This window comes from Falco rusticolus, chromosome 8, assembly GCF_015220075.1.
Source record: "Falco rusticolus isolate bFalRus1 chromosome 8, bFalRus1.pri, whole genome shotgun sequence".
In the NCBI taxonomy this organism is placed as follows: Eukaryota; Metazoa; Chordata; class Aves; order Falconiformes; family Falconidae; genus Falco; species Falco rusticolus.
In genome coordinates, this window is record NC_051194.1 from 65124022 (window position 1) to 65146805 (window position 22784).

General features: G+C 46.3%; 2 protein-coding genes across 10 annotated transcripts; one reads left to right on the forward strand and one right to left on the reverse strand.

The window, feature by feature from the left end:
• Nucleotides 1-1832: 1832 nt before the first annotated feature.
• BZW1 (basic leucine zipper and W2 domains 1) lies at nucleotides 1833-12164 on the forward strand. 2 transcript variants are annotated; one of them, XM_037398002.1, is made up of 12 exons: nucleotides 1833-1956; nucleotides 2328-2401; nucleotides 4563-4739; nucleotides 7115-7209; nucleotides 7463-7528; nucleotides 7807-7942; nucleotides 8527-8636; nucleotides 8756-8926; nucleotides 9265-9411; nucleotides 9710-9848; nucleotides 10697-10819; nucleotides 11040-12164. In XM_037398002.1, the coding sequence occupies exons 2-12, from the start codon at nucleotides 2338-2340 to the stop codon at nucleotides 11069-11071; spliced, it is 1260 nt and encodes a 419-aa protein (XP_037253899.1). In that variant the 5' UTR covers nucleotides 1833-1956; nucleotides 2328-2337; the 3' UTR covers nucleotides 11072-12164. The 2 variants fall into 2 exon arrangements, with proteins under 2 accessions (XP_037253899.1, XP_037253900.1); XM_037398003.1 differs by lacking the exons at nucleotides 1833-1956; nucleotides 2328-2401 and having other exon boundaries at nucleotides 4662-4739; nucleotides 7115-7120.
• Nucleotides 12165-12473: 309 nt separating this feature from the next.
• CLK1 (CDC like kinase 1) lies at nucleotides 12474-22742 on the reverse strand. 8 transcript variants are annotated; one of them, XM_037397996.1, is made up of 14 exons: nucleotides 22532-22619; nucleotides 18994-19220; nucleotides 17794-17951; nucleotides 17422-17617; nucleotides 16191-16281; nucleotides 15684-15750; nucleotides 14773-14889; nucleotides 14471-14637; nucleotides 14301-14395; nucleotides 14081-14210; nucleotides 13866-13948; nucleotides 13205-13284; nucleotides 12896-12986; nucleotides 12474-12794 (listed from the first exon to the last, which is right to left on the reverse strand). In XM_037397996.1, exons 3-14 carry the CDS (start codon nucleotides 17949-17951, stop codon nucleotides 12582-12584), a joined length of 1488 nt encoding a protein of 495 aa, XP_037253893.1. In that variant the 5' UTR covers nucleotides 18994-19220; nucleotides 22532-22619; the 3' UTR covers nucleotides 12474-12581. The 8 variants fall into 8 exon arrangements, with proteins under 8 accessions (XP_037253893.1, XP_037253895.1, XP_037253892.1 ...); XM_037397998.1 differs by lacking the exon at nucleotides 18994-19220 and having other exon boundaries at nucleotides 22532-22641; XM_037397995.1 differs by lacking the exons at nucleotides 18994-19220; nucleotides 22532-22619 and adding an exon at nucleotides 18719-18813.
• Nucleotides 22743-22784: the final 42 nt, after the last annotated feature.

The following is a 22784-nucleotide window of genomic DNA, read 5'->3' on the forward strand; positions in this document are numbered from 1 at the left end:
GTCAGCGTGGAGGGTATAATATTGCACGTTCTCGTATTCAGTCCGATAGACATCACTGGTTACGTGCTGTGTGAGAGTTTGGCACCGTTTATTTTTTAGACAGTAGTTAAAGGACCTATGCTGTCTGCTAATAGACAGACTGCTCTACAGCCTGAAGATAGGATAAGGGCTGTTATTATCATTGCTAGTGAAAGAACTTGTGTTTTAACGGCAGAAGAGAAGGCCTGCACTTCTGGACCCAAGGAACTTTATCCTATGTCAGATGTGAGCAGCTTTTAACTGATAATTCTGTCTGTGCAGACAACGATACTGAAGTATTTATAAGGTTATCATCAGGATCTGAGGAAAGAAGGAATTACTACAACTGTAATAGCAAATCTAGGAGCTAACGGCACAGCAGGTATGGTATTGACAAAGGTGTGAGATTAAAACTGTGAAGCCTCATGAACTTTTATAACTTCCCCAAATAAGAGAAAAAGACACCTAGTAAACATACGGAAGCTCCGACAGTTACTGAAAACCAGGTTTATTTGCAGGAATGCACAAATGAAAGAAGGGTCAAATGTGCCTTTTGGAGTGATCTTTTAATATATATTGTGTATATATATGTGTACAGCACCTAACACAAAGGCTAATCAAGATGATAATAAAACCCAGACATTCTGGGCATAAATTTAACAGAGTCATAATGTTGATGATGTCTCCGATATACATATCAAGTAAATTGTACAAAACGGCTTGTCAAATCTGAATCTGGAATAATCTAATCCATTTGAAAGTGAGAACAGGGTCTGGGCTGGCAGATTTTCTGCCCGTTACTCTGTATTTAAATGAACAAGAATGGCTTGACAGCAGCTTTGTCTAAAGCTGTTCTGTGAGTCTGATTGTTCAAAACTTAATCGATTAAGACATCAGCCCTTCAAAAACAGCCGGTTTACTTCGGCAGGAAGCTGTACAGCTCTCACTAAGTAGCGATGATCGGGGAAGGGATGTAACGTATTGACCGGCGAGTTCCCCTCCAAAAGCCGTGTTTCCTTGCTGAACGAGTGATTCTGAGGCGGGGAGTGAAACCCTACAATACCGAGGCCAGGAGCCACGCTCCCTTCGGTGTCGGCGGGGCCCAGCTCCCACCCCGGATACGGAGCGCGGCCGGCGGTCAGTGCGCCCGGGGCCCGCAGCGCCCGCCTCGGGGAGGCGGGGACGGGCGGCGCCGCTCCCCCGAGCGCCGGGGTGCAGGGGGCCCGGCCGGTCGCGCTTCGCCCGGGCACATCTCACCGCCCGGCGGCGGCGGCAAGCACCTGGCCGGCCCTACCGCGCCGCGGCGGCCTGCGCTAGGGCGGGCGCCGGGAACGCCTTTCCCCTCCGGAGCGGCCTGCGTTCCGTCGCCCGGCTTTTGTGCCCGGGCGGGGCTGAACTCGAGCCCCGCTGAGGGGCTGCGCGCAGCGGGACGGTCCGCGGGCAACCGGCAGCGGCCACAGCACCCCACGCCCCGCCGGAGCAGCGGAGCGGAGCTGGGGTCGCCCCGCCGCCGCCAGAGGGCGCCGCGCTCCCCCGCCGGGTGCACCCACGGGCACCGCCGGCGCGGGGGGGGGCGCCAGGCGGCTACTGGCCCGTGAGGGTAGATGACGAACGCGCCCGCCGGCGGGGAGGCGGATCGGCCGGGCAGCCCCGCCGGCGGGGAGGGGGAGCGCCTCGCCGTGGGCCCGCAGCGCGGGGCCGGCCGCGGGGAGCAAGCGGCACCGGGGAGGGCCGGCCTCCTTCCCCGGCCCCTTTCCCCTCTGTCCTCACGGGCGGGTTGGTGCGTCCCGGGCGGGGCGGAGCGCGCCCTCCCGTCTTCCTCTCGCGTTGGTTCCGCCCGCAGAGCTCTCGTCGTCGCCGCTGCCGCCGCTCCCCGCCGCTGCTCGCGCCCGTCTCCGCTCCGGGCCGCTCGGGCGTTTTCTCTCTGCCTTAAAGTCGGTGAGGAGACGGGCCCCGGGCGGGGGGCGGCTGCGGCGCGCCGCCGGCGGGAGGCGGGGGCTGGCGCGGCCGGATGGGGCCGGCTGCCGCCGGGCCGGGCCTAAGGGCTGCGGCGCGGTCGGGGCGGCGGGGCGCGCTCCCCACCTTCCCCTGCGCGGTCGCGGGGCGCGGCGGCTCCGCGCTGTGCCCGGGCTGGGAGGTGCCGCCGCCGCCCGGGGAGGCCCGTGGCGTTACGGGGGACCGGGACGGGGCGGGCGCCCCCCGCCAGCCGAGCTGTGCCGCGGGGAAGATGGAGGCCGGGGAAGGGGGAGGCCGCGCGGCGGGCGGGCTCCGTCGCCAGCGCCCTGAGGCGTGTTCCTGCTTCCTCGCAGGGTGTCTTTTATGAATAATCAAAAGCCGCAGAAGCCGACGCTATCGGGCCAGCGTTTTAAAACCAGAAAAAGAGGTAAGCGATGGGCGGCGCGCGCCTGCGGCCCCGAGCGCCCTCGGTTTCTGTCGCTAGGCAAGCCGAGGCCTGTATGCTCCCCTGAATCTTTTACCGGAGACCGTGCTAATTGCAAGGGCTTGAGGCTAACTCTGGGTGCCAGAACGTTCTCTGCACTAATAAAAAGTATTTAGCAGTAAGAATTGTAGCTGAATTTACGGTGGTAACCTTGGCCTAATAGATGGTCACGCTAGCACTGTACCGAGTGTGCGCAGCCTGGAGGCAGAAGCTTTTAGTAGCCCCGATGTACGGGCAGCTCCAGCACAGGCTTGTCGCAGGTTAGTACTTGGATCTAAGGAGTATCTAACCTGGTAAGAATTTCAGCCTTAGCCACTGGGTAAAAGTTATATTGTGCCCTTAACGCTCTAAGAATACCTGATTTGAATTTAAAAAACCCTCACAAAACAAGAAACCAAAACCCCACATACCCACCCACTCCTCCATCCGTACAAACAAAAAAAACCCCTTAGTGTGGGATGTGCAAGTGCCTAGCTCTGTATGCACACAGTTATTCCTGTAAGAAGAGTTAATGACTGAAGAGGTGTGATGAGTAATTTGGTTTAGTATCGTGGTGGTGCTTTTCTTAAAGCTAAAGAGGAAGTAGGGACAGCTCTTTACAGTTCTGTTTAACACTGTTTTACTAATATGCTAGCAGTTTTCCAGCTCAAAACTGACAGCATTAAGGATGGCGTACATACCAAATGACTAATGAAGTTGTACAGCAGTACATGTACGTGTTTACCTGCAGAACCTATTATAATGTTAAAGCACAACCACCCTGAGAAACTGTTGAGAGAGTTGGATTTAGTCTGTCCAGCCAATTAAATGTTAGTGTCTCTCTTCTCTGTTTTTGTTTGTTTAAACATTTAACCATAGTTTGGCTTCCAAGCAGCTCTGTGGTAACAGTGAGCTTTGTGGATCTGTCCTGGAAGATAACTGATCGAGTATTTCCAGACTTCCCCCCTTTACCAGCTTGTTGGTACTTGCATTGAGTGTAGTTCCTTACGGAAAGGTTGCTAGCAGATGCTAACCAAGCTGGCTAGGCAATTGTAGACAGCACTCAAAGTAAGGTCAGCAGCCGAGTGCTGTTTCTTTGGAAGTCTTTCTTCTCGTGGCTTACATAGTCCAAGGACAGACTGAGATGAGTGAAGCTGAGGACCTCTTCTATTTAAGGCTTTCTGTTAGTTACATGGGTGGATTTGTTGCGTATTAACTATGCCTTACCTATAGTGAAAACAAGGCTATGAACAACTGATACATCTCAAATGTGAAGAAACGTGTTCTGCTTTAACAACAACAAAGGATGCTAAACAGATCTGTAGTTAATAGTCCATCACTTCATATTTATCTAAAAATAAGAAGTTGGCTCAGATTTCTACTTTTCTTCCAGGCACTTGAGGAAAATCAATTCTTTCAAGCTCATTTTACTCTGTATTTTGAGGAGGGGGTGGTCTTCATAGCCAGAAAGCAAGTAGTGTTGGTTAGCTGTAACATGATGATGGTGTGCAGCCTTTTGGTCAGAATATTTCATCCAAAACAGGGAGAGGCCCAAAGGGCTGGAAAAGGTACATGATTAATGGAGTCAAATGTACAAAACTGTAGGGGCAGGTATTAAGAATTGCCTTCTAGCAATGTAGCTCGGCCTCTGTTTTTGGAGGGAAGGAGTGATCTGACATGTGAACGGGGGTATAAAAATCGAACTGAGAAGTCAGATAAGCTTTATTAGAGCCAACCAATGATCATCACAAACAACTGTTCTCGGTGAAAGTACAGTTAAAAATTTGATTGGAGGTAACTAACAAATGGTTTAGCTTTTGATAGCCTTTCTTCAAGCCTTGAGTGAATAGGGGAGTGAAAGCAGGAAAACTTCTTAATGAATTTCAATGGCCCATATAGCTGTTTCAGCTACACTGTTAAGCCACTGTTTGTGCTCGTTAATACCAGTTGTCAGGCTCGTCAGGGCAAGTTTGGTTTAGGTTGGGGTAGTTTTTGGGGTGGGTTTTTTTTTTTTTTTTGGTTTTGGATGGGGTGTTCTTGGGTTTTTTAGAAGTGAGATTGAAATTACAAACTTTAAAAACTAAACAGCTGTTTATGGCAACTTAATTCAACACTGTCTTTACAGATGAAAAAGAGAGGTTTGACCCTACTCAGTTCCAGGACTGTATTATTCAAGGTTTAACTGAAACTGGCACTGACTTGGAGGCAGTAGCAAAGTTTCTTGATGCTTCTGGTGCAAAACTTGACTATCGCCGCTATGCAGAAACGCTTTTTGACATCCTGGTGGCTGGTGGAATGCTGGGTAAGTCCTGTTGATGGGGTTGCTGTCAGCTTTTATTCACTTGACTCTACAAAAGCTCACTGTTTTCTTTCAGTGCAAATACTCCGCTAAAGAGCCCATTGAGCATGTAGAACAGGGTTTAACTTATCTGTGGTAAAACTACCTGACCATCTTGGTGACTGACTGAGCATTCAGATTCCTGTAAGGAATACTCTGGTGTAGTTTTGCTTGAGTCAGTTTGCATTCTTCGAAGTGTAGACTGTACATATTGGGCTTAAAGGAAAATATATTGGATTTTAGTTTTGTGGGTTTGTTTTTTTTTTTTTTAAACCAGGAGTGGAGCTTGACTCTGTAGTCAGGTTCACTTCTGCTGATGTGAAATGGCTGAGTGCTTGTTTGAGGTGTGAGATCTGTGGTTGGAAGACCAGCAGAGTTGCCCTGAAAGAATCTGACATGATCCTGTGCTTTGTGCACCCTGCCCTGTTATTTTGGAAAGCAGTATTGTTTACAGAAGAATTGGATGCGCTTAGTCTTAGAAATGCTATTACAAATCCTTTGTTGTTGACAATAGTGAAATTGTGGGCTCTAGCAGATATGGGGGAGAGAGAAATGAGAGGGCGGTTGAGTCGGCAGAAAACCGAGGAAGTGAAATGTGTGGTGGAAAGTCTTGTAAACTCACATGCCCGCTGTGTGTAAAGAGCAAAGAGTGGAACAGATGCTCACCAACCAAGTAAGAAGCAGATGAAACTAAACAAGGTAGAAAAGTAAAAAAAAAAAAAAAAAAAAAAAAGTGGTACTTCTAGATTTTAGATTTATACTTTACATTTCCTGCTTGACTAAATGCTGTTTAGTGAGAAGTGGTTCAGATGGCAGGGACCCATTTAAAATGAGGCTGTGAAGAGGACCCTCTGTGGTGTTCGCCTGGACTGGGAGAGGTCTGTCTCAGATTGTAACATTTGTTAGGCAGTAGTTGGGGGTGAGGACTTTAAATGAGAAATTTAGCAGTTGTAGAAGGTTTTCTGTAACCTAGCAGAAATAGAATTCAAATTACCTAAATGCCTGGGGGGAGGAGAGGAAATACCTGACTGTGGGCCACAGTCAGGCTGTGAATGGCAGTTCTGTAGTGGGGGTGGCTGGCTTGGGAGGGTGCATCTGTTGCCTGTTGAGGAGGTTCTTGCACTGATACCATAGAAATGGCAGGGGACTTGCTCAAACAAATGCTGGAAAAGAAGGCTTTCAACATGGTTTAACTTACGTGCCTGCTTATCCCAAAGCTGTGTATTGGAACAGTGTTATGCAGACTGAAGTTAGCTGTGATGTTCCTTTTGGCAAGAGTCTCTTTTGCTGAGCTGGTAGTACAAGTAAGTAAACTTGTCTGACACGTGGAGCATTAGTACTTGAAACTGTCAATGTACAAGTCATTACAATCTGTGGGTTTACATTCAAGAGTCTTAAAGCAGTGCAGACTGTGTTAGGAAGTGTTCCTTCTAGGAGTGAGGCTGAGAAAAAGGGAAAAATGCAATGCTGCACTAATGGAGATACAGAGATCCTTTACTCCATTCCCTGACTGTAACAAGGTAACAAGTAGCTAAGTAACTAGCTTTGATCTTCAGACAAGGCCAAAATAAAAACTGGCATCCTGTTGCCTTACCACCTTTTAATATTATTGCCATTAATGCTTATCTCTATCTTTAAGTTGCATTTCTGGCTAATATATAACAAAAGGATCTCCCTTACATGTAGAATGGCATAGAAATTGGTGATGAGATATTCTGACGCTGGAGTTGGTGACTTGAATTTACCCAAGTTAGTGAAGTAGCCTGGCTACCAGTCAAATGCTTGCATTAAACTAAAGAAGAATGGTGAAATAGCATTTTCTAATTAGCAGCTAAAAAGCTGAAGTGTCTTTCAGGACTAAAGTTTCAAGCTCATCTCTGGGGCACTGAATTTTGAACATGCATGTCTACATGTTTCATCTCTTGTTGTGACTTACTGTTTAAAATACACCTACTAACAAAGCAGCACTATTGCAGCAGGCACTAAAAGGACACTTGCTAGGATTGAGCAGCTTCAGTGGCTTCCTTTAAAAGGGAAGAGGAGCTCATACAGTCATGTTAACTTAATCCATACCTTATACAAGATGTGTTGCCAATCCACTCTAGCAGTAAGTAGGGGAGGCAGGATATTTAAATGTTCATGTCTAAGCTGCTGATTCAAAAGTTCCACTACAGCAGTGGAGCGGATGGAAATGTAGGGTTGTCTTCAGTGATCCAGTCATTCAGTTCACCGCGAAAGGACGATGCATTGCATGTTACAGGTACTGGGATTGTTAATGTGAGGAGCACTCAGTACTCTCACTGGGGAGTAATGCCACTAATGCTGAAACCCTTCTTTAGCCCCAGGTGGTACCCTGGCTGATGACATGACACGCACAAACGTCTGTGTATTTGCAGCACAGGAAGACCTAGAAACCATGCAAGCGTTTGCTCAGGTTAGTTCTGAAATAAGTACTATTTAACTTAAACTCTTCGGTGGTCAAAAATGAAATGTTTGTGTAGTTGGAAGTTTAGATAAAAGTAATGTATGGCTTTAAGCAGCTTACTAGAAGAGGTAGAGTAGCACTGTTGCAAGCTAAAGGTGCTCTAAAGAGTTCACACCAACTTTACTGAACTTGATTTTTTAAAAAAAATTTCTAATGAAATGATAGTTCAGAGCAAAAAATAATATAGTCTGTATCTTTTTAGGTTTTTAACAAGCTAATCAGGCGTTACAAGTACCTGGAGAAAGGCTTTGAAGATGAAGTCAAAAAGGTATGGAGTAGGTTCTTAGCAGCAGACAAAACAAACCTTGAAGTTCTGCTAGTTAATCACTCTGTACAGAAGAATTATATAATACAGTGGGTTATCAAAATACAACGCTTTTAAGGTTGTTAATGGAACAGCAGCTAGCTTGTATGATTAGTGGAGAAGACTACTGTGAACTAGTGCTTCTGCTAGTTGAATAGCTTGCCTGAAAGAAAAGTGTCTTAACATGGAGGCAGTAGCCAGTTTAGTGAGAGGAGGGTGGTTCCTCTTACTTCCTCTTGCAGTTGCTGCTGTTCCTGAAAGGGTTCTCAGAGTCTGAGCGGAACAAGCTGGCCATGCTGACAGGTATTCTGCTAGCCAATGGGACACTCAATGCATCGATTCTCAACAGTCTTTACAACGAGAACTTGGTTAAAGAAGGTAAGTGTTGCCCAGCTCCTCCTTTAGGGAAGGATGGTGGGGGACAGAACTGTGACAAGCGGGTGGAAGATGTGGTGACAGTACATTCTTGCAGCTCAGTAGCTTCATCTCGTGATAGTTACTACAGGATTAGCAGAAGTAAACGTTTTGCCTTGCGGCCTGGAAGGTCTTGCTAAGACTTCAGAGAACTAGCCATTTCCAGAAAGCCTGCGCGTAGGGCTTCTCTGCGTGACACTGGGGGCTGCCATCACTGGCCTTGCCCAGCAGGTACCGTATTTTGGAGAGGTGCCTTGCAGGATGCAGAAGGCGTGTCATGTCTTCAGGCTCCTGCCTAAATTACAGCAAGGAGAGTTGAATTTATTGCCAGGAAGCCTTCGTGATGCTGAGTGGTGGGAAAAGTCCAATGTGCCGGAGTCTGCAGTATCCTCAGGTGGAGGTACCGCAGCTTGTGTCGGGGCTGCCTCTGAGCACAGCTGCTGCTGCTTTGAGCAGGGGTGTGACAAACTAGGTGCCCGGTGCTCTGAGGCCTTATGATTCCCGTTGCTTTGAATTTCAGTAATAATAGTACTGTTCCTGTTACACAGGTGTTTCTGCAGCTTTCGCAGTCAAGCTGTTCAAATCATGGATAAATGAGAAAGATATTAATGCAGTGGCTGTCAGTCTTCGTAAAGTAAACATGGATAACAGGCTGATGGTGAGTACCACCAAAAGCGCTGATTTACTACTTAAGCCAGTTTAGTAAATGGCATTTACCAGGAAAGTACTCAACATGTGTTTCTTTTGTGAAAGAGTTGGTGTAAACTTTGTTTTCAGGAACTCTTCCCAGCCAACAAACAAAGTGTTGAACACTTCTCCAAGTACTTCACTGAAGCAGGACTAAAAGAACTTTCCGAGTATGTTCGAAACCAACAAACCATAGGGGCTCGGAAAGAGCTGCAGAAAGAACTTCAGGAGCAGATGTCACGGGGCGATCCGTTCAAGGATGTAAGTACTTGTAACAAGATGGAGGTGCTTTTTTTTTTTTCTTTTTTTCTGTAGGAATTTGTCTCAAATCATCTGAAATACAATAGCATTTAATACTAATCTGAAGATACATGCCTAATTAAATACTGAACTTAAACACTGAGCTCTCCCTAAGAAGTAAAGTTATGATCAAGGTGTTTCGCTATTGGCTTCATAGTCTTAATGTCGTGAATCCTACTGTATGATCACAGGGGTTGTTTGTGGTTCTGAAGGCTTCTGGGTTACTCTTAGAACAAAGTTTTAATTTGGCTTTGTGTTGTATGTGGTCTGTGTGCTGACTCTTTGGTTCTAACTGCCAGATAATCTTGTACGTGAAGGAGGAGATGAAGAAAAACAACATCTCGGAACAAACTGTGGTAGCCATAATCTGGTCGAGTGTGATGAGCACAGTGGAATGGAACAAAAAGGAGGAGCTGGTAGCAGAGCAAGCCATTAAGCACTTGAAGGTATTGTAACTTGAGTGAGGACTTCAGCACCTGTTGGGTAGGGCTCGGGCTTTCCTCTTGTCGCCAGCTCCCTTTCTGAATGAGTTTGAACATACAGCCCCCCTCACACAGAGACAGCATTAGACAGGGACTACTACTCCTTGTAACGGTGGTATTTATAGTCCATGTTACTGAGGCGAAAGCGGTGTGACTTCTGGAGGGGCGCTCTGAGGGGGGGCAGGCATTGCTACATGAAGCCAGTTTAGGCAGGTGATAAATGTGGTGCTCTGTGTGCGCCAACCTGTCCTTCCTGTTACAGCAATACAGCCCTCTACTCGCTGCCTTTACTACCCAAGGTCAGTCAGAGCTGACTCTTCTGTTGAAGATTCAGGAGTATTGTTATGACAACATTCACTTCATGAAGGCCTTCCAGAAAATAGTGGTGCTCTTCTATAAAGGTAACTTCTGTGTGGGGTTCTGTGGGGTTGCTCTTGTTTGGTCGGGGTTTTTTAAAGCCTGTATTTGCAGAAGGCTTCAGTCCTGCTAAGACCTTTAGGGAAGGTCAGTGCTACACCATTGCACTTCATGGGCTGAAGAATTTTCTACCTCTGGTTTGCAGAGGTGGAGCAGTGGAACACAAAGGTGGATGCAGCTGTCCTTGGCACGTGGGGAAGCACTCCTTTAGACAAGGGTGCTGCCTGTCTCTAGGCTTTAAGAGTTGGGGTAGATCAAAGCTGAACTCGGGTTTTAGAGGCTCTTTGGCCAATCACATAGGGAAAGACGCATGACAGTGTGTTCTTCTTAGTGCGCTCTCTGAACATTGACTGTAAATAGCCAGAGATGGTGGCCACCAAGGTATTGTGGGGTGCTCTAGGCTCTCTTAAATGGCTGTTATAAGGTGTTGGGGCAAAACATGCTGTATGCCGGTGGGAACATCAGGAAACATGTTAAACTGAAGATCATGTTGTACTTGTAAAACTAACCTAAAATGCTTCCTGTGGTGTACTTTGGGCTTCAGAGAATTTGCATCTGTCCTTAACTGTTGCCTGAAGCTTTCCTTACGAGCGTGTTGCTGCAAATGGCTACAAAATACTCGAGCCTGTTAGGGGGCAGTGCTCGGGAAACCCCCAGCAGCCACTCTGAAATGGGTGCCGATTGTATGGGTGCAGGTGTGTCCAGCCGTACCCAGGGAAGGAGCTTGCGGTGCTGCTTCCAGGGGAGGAAGCAGAGGCTGCCAGTCAGGGGCTCTCACCAGCTGGCATTCAGTGGTGCGCTGTGTTAATTCTGCTCTTGGGACATATTACAGCTGAAGTTCTGAGTGAAGAACCCATCCTGAAGTGGTATAAAGATGCACATCTTGCAAAAGGAAAGAGTGTCTTTCTGGAGCAAATGAAGAAGTTTGTTGAATGGCTCAAAAATGCTGAAGAAGGTAAGCAGCAGCTCAGTTTACAAGCTCATTTTGGGAACCTCTGTGTGCTGATGCTTTGTTTTGGGCATGCAGGGTGGGAACTGCCCCTCTGGACTGGGGGGTGGTATCCCCCGCCCCATGCATTGACAGTAGGCGTTGTGCAGGGCAGCAGCTGAGCTGGGGGGGGGGCTGCGGGGGGCTGGGCTGCTGGCTGCCAGTTCCAACCGTCTCTCTGTTCCAGAGTCAGAGTCTGAAGCTGAAGAGGGCGACTGACCTGCAAAGCACTGTCCTCAGTAAAGCAAACAGGAGCTGTAGATAGTGTCATGTCTCACGTGTCCTTCTGATTCTTACATCCTACCTCCCTGTATCAAGCATGATATAAGGGCTCTCATGGCAATTTACATTAACCGTTTTCTATAGTTACTGAAATACTGGGTTTAGTTTTTAAAACTATGTCTTACGTAGCTTACAGGAGCCATTATAGATTTGACTCTTAGTCTGCATTTTGTCCTTTCAGTTATATTCTACCTCCTGTATTTTCTACTGTAATAATGTAATTTAAGGCCTTCCACAAGAAGATTAATTTTACCCTTTGGGTTTTCTATCTATTATTTCAGTAGACATGATATGGTGAATGAGATTTATGGCAGTTCTGTTTGCAAATTAAAACTGTAAAAAGCCTCTGAAGTGAAGAGGCCATGGCTTGTGTGCTAACTTGCTGTGATGCTTGTCTGTGCCACTCGCTCCCCATAACCCCATCCATCGGTGGTTGTCCGTCTCCCCAAGGACTTCATCTCTTACCCTGCTTCCAGCATAAAGCAGTCCTCTCTTCCTCCATTCCAGCTGCCCAGCGAGGCAGCTGCCCTGCTCTAGGGAGCTCTGTGTCCTACCGGAGAGAAGCTGTTCTGGTGGCAGCTAATGGCAATGATGGTGGGGGACAAGGGAGGCATGTCCGAGCCTGCCTTACAGCCAGGGGCAGTTGCGCCACCGCTCTCCTGGAGAGTTCCAGCAGTGCTGCTCCGCAGGCAGCCGCCCAGCAGCTCGCGGGCTGAGCAGCTTGCTTGGGACAGGGCTAGGTGCGTGCTGCTGGGGGCAAGGCAGGCACAATGCCCCCCTCTCCCTGAACTTTACAGGCTCCTTCATGCTGGTAGTTGACACGTCAAACCAAACTGTTTATCTACCCTGAAACTTTTAAGTTCTTAACTGAAATTCTCAGGACAGCTCATAATTCAAGGATAATTCATAATTTGGTAAAAGTAAAGAATATACTGTTGTAAGCTAGTAAATAAGCATTAACTGAATGATGGTAACCAGAATATGCCTACTAAAATTAAAAAAAAAAAACAAAACAAAAACAAAACACACACCCCCCTTGTGATCACAGTGCAATCTGTTCAGTACTACAGTGATCTTCCTTACTTTGTACCTTATTTTTAACCAAATAAAGGCCATCTTTACCCATTAAGGGCTGTGTCTGTTCTCTCACCCAAAAAGGAAGCATCAGCGACACTTAAAAGGGTGTTTGCTATTCCAGTGACAGTTGAATAAAACACAATTGGTAACACTTCCTTGCTGGTAAGTAGGCGTGTTTTCTAGAGGGTGCTCTTTTTCTTCTTTACAAGTGCACATATGCTGAGATCTGTGTTTGCTGAGCAAATGTAACCAGGTGCATCACTACCTTTTTCTTAAATAAGTTTTATGCCAGCAGCTGGATTTAACTTCAGTATCCAAAGAGTTACAATACAAAATAAGGCTCTTACAAAATAAGTGCACAATAAATATTTTAACACTTTTTGTGTTTCTTTGGTGTGCTGACATCTGTGTCAGCCTGTTCCGCTGCAGGAGACAGCGCCCTTTTTCGCTGTTTCAGGGGGGAGAAGAAAGGATGTTTCAGGGCTTCTTCAAGAGTGATGCGCTTGGCTGGATCATACTCAAGCATCTTCTGAATGAGGTCAAAGAGGTTCTCGTGGTCAGAATCATGGCAGGTCATTAATTCCTTCATGAAGAAAACAACAAAATGCATTTATTTTTTAATTTTACCTTTAACTGCACCTAAAGCTCCTCTTCCCCAAAAGCATTTTCCTTCTGTCAGCCTACCTTCAGTGGCTTACAGCGCCTTGCGACGTATCTGCCAGCAGAGCTGTGCTCATCCCAGTCCAGCCGGTCATGACGGAAATACTTGCGTTTCCTTAAACAGACCACAGTTTGTTACTCAGAGATTCTGTTCTGTCCCTTCAATAGAAGTTTATTAGCATGTTCCTTCACAGCTTGGGAACGCTCCTCAAGAGTGGACAGCTTGTTAAATAAAGCAAAAGGATGAATCTGAGCTTATTAAACTTAAAAAATGTGCTACTAAACCAAATCTGAGAGTATTTATAGCAGTCCAGTATGGAAAACCATAATTACCTGGTTTTCTTTATCATATGATTTGGCAAGGGCCCCAGTATTTGCTCCATCATTGCCAGGTGTTCTTTGCTGTCATGGGTCTGCAGGGAAATCAAGACAAAGTTGTAGTAACTTCTAACAGTGAGCAACCACCACACCCTGGCCTTGCTTCATTTTTGACTGTACTCTGCAAAGAGTAATCAATCTCAGATCAAGGAAAGAAGAGAGGCTGTAGTCATCAGTTCCTGAAATAAGTTACAACATACTGGAGGTTTTTTTCCCTTGGCCCTACCTTTTCTTTCTTTGCTAATAAATTTTGAGTTGCAGCAATACGGTCAAGATGACCAAATTCAGGTATTTTGAGTAGTGTTTGCTGGTGGTGACAGATAAAGCTGCATCTGTTACTAGTGTGTAAATTACTGTAAGTTACAAATGCTAACGGGGTGATCCTTCCTGTCAAGCTGCTGCCAAAATGTTTACTGAAATGAACCTGTAGGCACCTGCTGAGAAAGTTCCTTTGGGCCTGCGTCTTCTGTTCTCTTCAACTCAGCATTACAGAGAAATGCAGCTGAATTTCCTGCACAGACCATTCCCCTTAGTCCCCCCCCTCTCCATAGCAGATTTTCACCAACCTGAGGAGCATTACACATGCTGTGTCATTTTGAGGTTCACTGTTACCTACTGGAAATACTGTGAATCCCAGGTAGTACTCTATGAGGATGCATCCTATGCTCCAGACATCGCATGGCTGTGACCATCCCAGTGCTGTGAAAAAGATCCATGTTTGTACTAGACTGCGAACAGTTCAAGCAAGACGCACAACACTTCTGTGGCACGCTTCAATGGCACACAAAAGCATCTCGGGTGAAAAGATCAGCCTAAGAGGCTGCTACTGACCTAGGATCACTTCAGGAGCTCTGTAATGTCTTGTAGACACCAAGGTGCTGTGATACTCGTCATCGTACGTTGCGCTCCCGAAGTCCACAACTTTGATGTCTGGATTTTTTAGTGTGCGTTCATCGCATTTCTGAAATGAAACGCAGTAAGATAGATGCAAGTGACCAAATACACCCAGATAGTGGCTGAGGGGGAGGTGGGGAAGAGGACAGCAATTTACCAGTTTGGGGTTATACTCTTCTACGTAGTCAGATTTCACAAATAAAATGTTTTCTGGTTTGAGATCTGTATGTGTCAGCTTGTTCAAATGCAAAACTGCGAGGTAACAAGAGAAGAGTTAGCCAATTCCACAAAGCGCATTTAACAAAGCAAGGAAAGAAACATACTTACAGTTCACAGATTTGCAGATCTGATACGCCATCTGTCTAATGTGGTCCAGCCGAAACGGCAGAAAGCCATTCTCTTTAATAAAGTCATAGGTGCTGAGCCCCAGTAGCTCAAAAACAATGCAAACATGTCCATAGTACTCAAACCATTCTAACATCTGGACACAGCGACTGCAAAAGCAGGAAAATGCATGAATTGCAACAGGAAGTTGCATAATGCTGAGCTACGTACGACACACGTTACAGAAGGCGATGTCACAGAACTTCTAAAGCCAAAACAAAGTACAGTCAGCTTTATACACTTACTACGTATTGTTGGGATCAGATGCATTTAAATGTGCCAGTACTTGTATTTCTGCATGAGCGGCTTCGGAGTACCTATCAACATTTTTTACAATTTTCACAGCTACATGTCTGCCTTCCCTGCAAAGACAGGTTTCAACAGTCATTAGAACAATGAGTAGTTTTAACTAATGATGTTCAGTAATCACTATATACATTGTTTAAAAGGGCAGCAACCTTACCAGGAAAAGGTCGGGGGGGTGTTTTAAGTACATACTGATGTGATATAACCAAGGTTCGTCAATGCACAAACAGAACTAAAATTTAATCTTTACATTTTTGAAAACATACTTGATGATACCTTATATATATTAGTATTACTCTCACAGGTTAAAAGCCCCATTTACCTCTCCTTTCTATTTACATGTACTGGGCTAATACTGGAGTAACTTCCACACCTCCACACCTCACAGCACAACACGACTGTCAAAAATGACAAGCCGCCTTCAGCCGCTCCAGCAGCACAAACTGAGGTGTCGGATACCCTGTGCAGTGACTACAAAGACAGCCTAGCTTCACACCGTTCTGCACGCAGTGAAACTGCCGTCCAGCACGAAATCCCTTTATTTGCAATATAGTTGCTGCTAGAACCCAAATGGCACAGCACCGTCAGAGATACTTTTAAGGCAAGCCACGGGAGGTCAAGAGACTGTACTGACTGTACAGACTGGGGGTGGTACAGACCCCAGGACCGCCCAGTGTTGGGGGTGCAGCTTCACCCCACGCTGTCTAGGCCACCCCCTCCCCATCAGCCCTTGACCTCTACCAGGCCAGGGGGCACCTGCAAAACCTGATACAATCCAAAAGCACTTCATGAACAACACTATGGTAGCAGCGGTAAGAAGAGTTACACGTGTTTTTAATTAAAGACTTACATTTTGTGATCAATGCATTCCACTACTTTTCCAAAAGCTCCTTCACCCAAAGTAGCAACGATCTCATCTATAAAGACAAGAACTCTCAGTCACAGAAGCTGTGAAGTTACTCAGGTATTTTTTTTTAAAAAAAGCAAACAAACAAAACCAAAACAAACAAAAAGATGAAGGACTATCACTGAAGCTATTCTAGACTGTGCTGCTTTAACTTGTCAATGTCTAGTTTGAGAGGTGTTGCTGGACAACTCTCATCAAGGTACATTTACAGGCATCTCGTTCTAGTAGGTTCATTAACTTCATTTACTACTTGGGGGGGGCAGGGGGGCAGGGCGAGGGAAAAAGAAAAAAGGAGTATGTTTAAGTTCTACAGAAGAAGAGTAACAATCCCCACCCCCAAACAAAACAAGTCAAGACAGAAAGAAAAGACTTCCAAAGCCCCCTCACATCTTATGCTAAAAGAACTTATTCTATCTGAAAAGTTAATAGATTTTGAAAAATATTCTATACATCTTGCACTTAGTACGTCTCCACTCTGACAGATCAGGTGACCCTCCTCATCATCCTCTACACTCCTGGATCTTTTCCTTCGATGACTCTTCTGGAACGGCACCAAGATCGTCCAGCCAATCAATAAACCCGAGTGAATTCAGGTCAGAATACGAAATTCATTCAGCGGGGAGATATTCAGGCATTCAGATACACGCCAGGCCACAAACAGTTGGCAGGAGCAATTTCAAATTCAGTCCCCGGAAATTCACAGGGCACATAGTTTATGTTACAGGAGAAAAACATGGCAAGGAACAGATTTTCAGATGAGATACTCAAAAGTGGCAAGGCAACAAAAAAATTACAACACAATTGTTTTTCTTTTAGAAGATTGGTTCACTGTATTTTACTCTAGGATTTCAGTGCCCGTATTTTCTTTTTTTAAAGCAAAAGGATTTAATAATTATCTTTTTTATATGTATGTATGTATGTATATATATAAAATAGCCTTGTGGCCAAATTAAAATACCCACGTTAAGTAATTGAGATTACATCATTGGTCGGAGTATTTCATACAAATCTTTTTTTTAAAAAATCATAAACAGCTTATACATTTACTTTAGGCTGTCTAAGCCAAAGGTCTTAAAACTATAAACCCTATCTTCAGCTTTTTTAAGAGTTAACATATATTTAACAAAGATCAGAAAAAATGCCCTGTTAGTGGGCAGGTATCATACATAACTGATTCCACAGATTTTTTCAGTGATACTTAACACATCTTACTGTATAAATAAAAAAAATAAGAATAGTAAGAACCTGACACTACCTCCTTGCTATTTCAGTGATACTTAGTCAAAAGCCGGTTTAAAAACTTGTGCTTGAATTTTTCAAGTAGGGCTGAAATAAATGCTTCTTGTAAGAAAAATTTTGAAAGCATCAAAGTGATGCCTGTATTTCAAGTACTCCAATTGATGGTTACGATCGATTGATCTGCTCAAATACACCCAATGAACGTATCACAAGGCTATGTTCTGTGGTACCACAAGCATACCCGCCAACTACGTTTTCACTGAAGGAAATGAAATCCTAGCATAAAGAATTTATCTACTAGTACTAGCTAAAGGAATAAACTATCAATATTATTGACAGAATACCCCAAACCCCCACACTCAATTACTACCACCCAGATAAGAAACTATCTTCTTAAAATAATAATTAAAAAAATTTCCTAAATTAAAATTGGTCACACCACCTGTGAACGATGATGATGACAGGTAGTGTGATGTGTCTTGTATTTCATTTTGTAACTACTCGTCCCACTACGACCTGATGATTTGCTACTGTGATGCCCCATATCGCATCCTTGATTGTACTCGTTTCTGTATTCTTCAACATAGCGTCGTTCACGATGGTCTCTCTCATTTATAGATTTGGTTTCTGAACGTGTACTAGAAACAAAGGACCAAATAAACTTTATTAAAATAATCCTAGTACCCCTATAAGACGGCTTTTTGTTTTAAGCTGTAAGACACCTCCGAATACATTATCAGATGACCTGATGAGAATAACAGAAATCTTAAAAACATGTGTTTGCTGGCATCAGAAATCAAAAAGTTATAGTTACCTGTCAGGAAGCTGGGGAAGATCCCGTTTGCAGTGCCTGTTCTCCTGTGCACGACTGACCGATCTCCTCCGACCCGTATCGGCACTATTGCACCTTCTGTGGTCCGGGCTCTCCCTGTTACCCCAGCCGGGATAGACAGTTCGCCTGGAATGCCGCATCTGTGACAAGGATGTTTTGCTCTTTGAATTATACCCCACAGACAAACGGTTCATTTTCAAAGCCATTAGTTGACAAATTGACACTACAACGAAGGCTGCGTTTTTCCTCAAATACCCGATTGTCGCTTTTCCTCTGCTCGTTCTACCACGCTATTTTTTACACCGCGAGCTTCTCCAGCTCGGTTCCCGCCAAGGGCGCACGGGTCAGCAGCCCGCTCCGTACCGAGGGCCTCACAGCCGCCGCGCCCGGCGCCCCGCGCTCCCGCCTCGTACGGCCCCCGGCCCCGCCCCGTGCGGCGGCCAGCGCCAGGCCGCGGGGCTCCCGCGCGCCCCGCCCCGCCCCGCATCTCGCTCCGCAAGGCACGTAACGTGCTGCGCGCGCCCCCGGGGGCGCCTCCCAGCCCCGCGCCGATCGCAGCTGCTGGGCGCTCCCGTTCCCGCACGCCCCCCGCCCCCCGCCGCAGCCGCGAAGCCATTTTCTCCCCGCGCGCAGCAAGGCGCAGGCAGAGAACATGGCGGCCGCCCGGCGGCAGGAGCGCCCCGGCCGCGCCGCCCGCCTGCTCCGGCGGCGACGGGACGGGACGAGCCGCCGGCCGCCCGGCCACCCCCCACCGGCGGCAGAGAGCGCTCGTGCCCCCGCACCGGGCGGCGCCCCTCGCCCCGCTCCGCTCGGCCCGGCGGCACGGGGCCGCAACAAGCGCGCGGCGCCCCACCTCCACCTCCGCGCCCGGAGGCCGCCGCCGCCGGCCCCGACCGCCGCCCCTCACCCCGCAACCCGCCACAAAATGGCGTTGCCAGGAACGTTCTGGAGCGCGCTGTCGCGTCACAGAGGCGCGTCCGCGGCGTCACCGGGAGGGCGGGGCCGCCAGCGCAGCGCAGCCCTGCCCGCGCCCTGGGGCCCAGCCCTCGGCAGCGGCACCGCACGGCCCTCGCCCCCGGCGCGGCTGCCCCAGCGGGCTGCGCGGGGCTGGGCTGTGTCGGGGGCCAGACGCCGGCCCGCCGTGCCGCCGCTGTTCGCCCTGGGGGGGATGGAGCACCTCACCCCGTGCTTCCCCGCAGGAGCGGCGAGAGGCTTCCAAAGCACGTAGTCGGCTGTAAATCAATAGAGCTTTAAAGGGCCACATGTGACTAAATTTCTTTGTAAATCACCGGCATTAAAAAAATCCAAATGGTTGAATGCCATTTGTCGTGTCATCTCATGTCCTGCCCTCCTGTGTTTTTTCCCCCATGTCTTGTATCTTTTACTAGCTCCCAGTCATGTTTTCAGATCTAAAACAGAACATAAATAAAACCAGACTAAACGCGACTCTTCAACCAAGCGCACATGTTACCAAAACCTCGGAATGAAGAACTTATCGACCCCAATGTGATGTAGATAAGCAGACACTTCTTTATTGACGGCCGGGTGCGTGAGCGAGTCCTCTCAACACACACCAAGCTTCAAAATCAGACACCATATATAGAACTTATTCACGCATATTCAATTAAGTATTCATGCATAATCATAGTATTTCCCGAAAATCATTAACATACTCTCCTCTCGTACCCAATTCTGCGCAGTAAAGGTTAGAAAGGTCCGGAAATGGGTCTGGGGTACGATTTGGGTAGGTGGTATGTGAGTCGGTGGTCGCGATCTCCCCCTGCCGGAATTACCTGCCACTAAAGTTCACGATTTCTTGGCAGGTAACCACAAGCTGTGCCAGTCGACTCTCCCCAGTTCCCATTAATCCTATATTCTGACATTTCAATACACTTCCTACATACGGAAGACTAGTTAACTACAGAGAAACCTTTCAAACCCTAAATTTATTACCTAAGTTTTAAACACTGATTCTAGCCCCTTCTTCTGGCCTTGGTACGGGACTGTACAAAGGATTTCATAATAGCTTTTACTGTGCAACTATAAGTTTCATTAAAATGTTTCTTATCCCTCTATATTTCTATTAAAAATGATTTTATAAAATCAAATAAATTCAATCAATCTTAACTTATTAGCAATCTGTAACACACAGACCAGCCTTCTACACCCACAGAATGAAGAAAAACCAAGCTGCGGACCCTCCCGCAACACTACCGCCCTGCTGCTCACCACCCTGTCGCAGCTGCCCGTGCCACGCCACAGCCACCAGCCACCAGCTCACTCAGATGCAGCTCGAGCCTGCCAGCTGCCTCCAGGCTGTCACCTCTGCCGCCAGCACCACACATTATGCCTGAAGGTCGGCTCCCCAAAAACCCACAGTAAGCAAACATCTCACGTGCACTCCAATTCATGTGGGAAAAGAGCACCCAAGGGTACAGCAGTTCTGAAACACTGCAACAGCCTATACACATCAGTTCCCCCTACAACCCAATGATTTTTTTTTTATTCTGGGAAGGATTAAACCTACTGAAACACTTCCATCCCTGATGAATGACCCTCCTCTCTCTTTGTGCTGTTTTTAAAATCTGTTTCGCCACCTGGCCCTCTGATCAATGTACCTACATTACAACTGCAAGTTTGACACTGCCCATAGATAACGCACCATTATTTTCTTTTTGCCCATTGCTCTCCAGTTGAGATCAAGTACTGCTCCCACCAAAATGTATTTCAAACACTAGCCTTACCTATGTTTTTTCTAATGCCTGCAGAGGTCCGAGAATCTAGAACATACATGACGAGACCCTCCATCGCAGTCATAACGCAGGATTGTTGTGTTAACGTACACAGTTTTCTTTGCATGGGTAGATTTATTTTGCCAGCTCACCTTGTGGCTCTAGTGTTTGTGATAAAGGGCCAAACTGATGGAAGCAAACAGAGGATTTCACCAAGCACAAGCCAACACCACCAAGAGCAGTACTCTGCAACACTTTTGCTACTGGAAGGATTATACACATCACCAGAACTACCTTGCATGTATGCTGTACCCAGTGACTGCCCACAAAAAAAATCACATACTTGTGCAGCTGGGTTACTTCCTACTCTGTTTTGCTTTCTCTTCAACAAGGGCGTGGGACCAACCCCACCATTATTTTTCCTGTTGTATTCCAGGTTGTCAAGGAGATCCTGGGAGAGGTTCAGAGCCACAAACAGGAAAATAGGCATAACAATTTTTAGAAGTTGGGATGTAATCCTGTCCCATAAGATCACTCTCCTTTCATTACACAGCCTTAGATAAAAAAAGAAAGCATCTAAATTTAATGTGTCCTCCAGAGAGCAAATTGCATGGTGTCCCTGTATTTCACACATTGTATGTAATAACCTTCTTTTTGTAGAGAGGAAAAACCCAAATAGACCTGAAACTGTTCCCAGTTCAGTGCTAGATGTCAACATTTAAAAGTATTGGTTCCTTTGCATTGTAGGACAGTTTCCAGTATGTCCTTCTGCACAGAAGTGTCAATGTAACAGTTAAACACGCAGTTGCATGTTTCCGTCTACTTGCTCATTCCACTGGTTATATGGAATAGACAGAAAGCACAGAGATCAAGTAGTTAAATCCTTTACTTAACTGACTGAAGTATTATGGTAAAATGTATTAAGTTTGGAGCAAGGGCTGGGAGCTTTCAGCAACACTCCACGCAGAACACAGAAACTTTGTCCCAGAGAGAGTACTAACTAACTGCTCACTAAAGCCTCAGTAACCTGTACCCGGCGTACCTTCGCCCTTCTCTTGCAAATAAGTTCCCCTCTTTATTTTAAGCAGCGAAGTCTCAAGATGGGAAATATTCGTCTAAAGCAGACGGCAAGTCAGCTGGACCTGGACCTCCCCAGGATTACAAGGCATATATATGAGAACGGACTTCGCTAAGTGATGTTGACAGAGTCCAGAGAGGATTGGGGGAAGAAGTCCAGAATGGTATGAGGTGGATGCAGGAACTGTGGGTACTCTCTCCTGTTTGTCTCTCTCAGGCACAGTTGGGACTAGAAACATATCCTCTCATCTCTACGTATTGTAGTCAAAGTGAACCTCTGTGAAAACGCATAGATTTTTTCCTGCCTTACGAATATAAACTGATACCCAAATGCATTTTTTTCTTAAATTTGCAACAAAGAGAACATTCTTCTTTTCCCAGTACACCCAAAGTGGAGAACGGCTTTTTTGAAGTGTACAAATCACTCTGTTTTCCCTGCCTATGCCAGTTTATTTTATGCTTAGACTTGAGCATAGGATCACACACGTGTATGTAGATATACACGCACGCATTACGTATGCATGCATTCTATTCTTCCTTTTGACCGGTCAATAATCGGTATCTCTGTACCTCCTTGCAAGCTTTCTTATTTGAGTCCAACGATATCTGGTCTCAAACAAAGACCAAACAACGTACCTCTCTCGTTTGTTCAACATCATCGTGGCCACAGTATCTTTTATTATTTTGGGTACACCAGGATATTCTTGATTAGAAGTCTGACCACAGTCTTTTTGTCACTACTTTTTGGTGTGTTTACCCCCTATTGTTTGTGCAATAAAGTGATGAAAAACAACTTACAGTAAAACCATGGTTACCTGGTCTTGATCAACAGCTATGTTAAAGACACAAACACTTACTCTTTCATACCAAAAGCACTGCACCAGTGGCAGAAGCGAGTGTTTCTGACATACCTTTCGGGAAGGCTGAAGAGGTTACCATTCCACCACAGCAGTACAAGAGCAAGCACTCCTCTAAACATGGTCTTTAATCCTCTAGGAGAGAAAGGTTTCATCTATCTATGACACTGCTCCTCTCACCTAGGGGAAAAAATTGTATATCATACTTGGTTTTCTAAAAAACACCCAGGAAAGTAAGGAAGGTTAGGATTTACATGAGAAAGTTCCAGAAAACTGGTAGTATGAAATTGTAGCAAAGGACATTGTT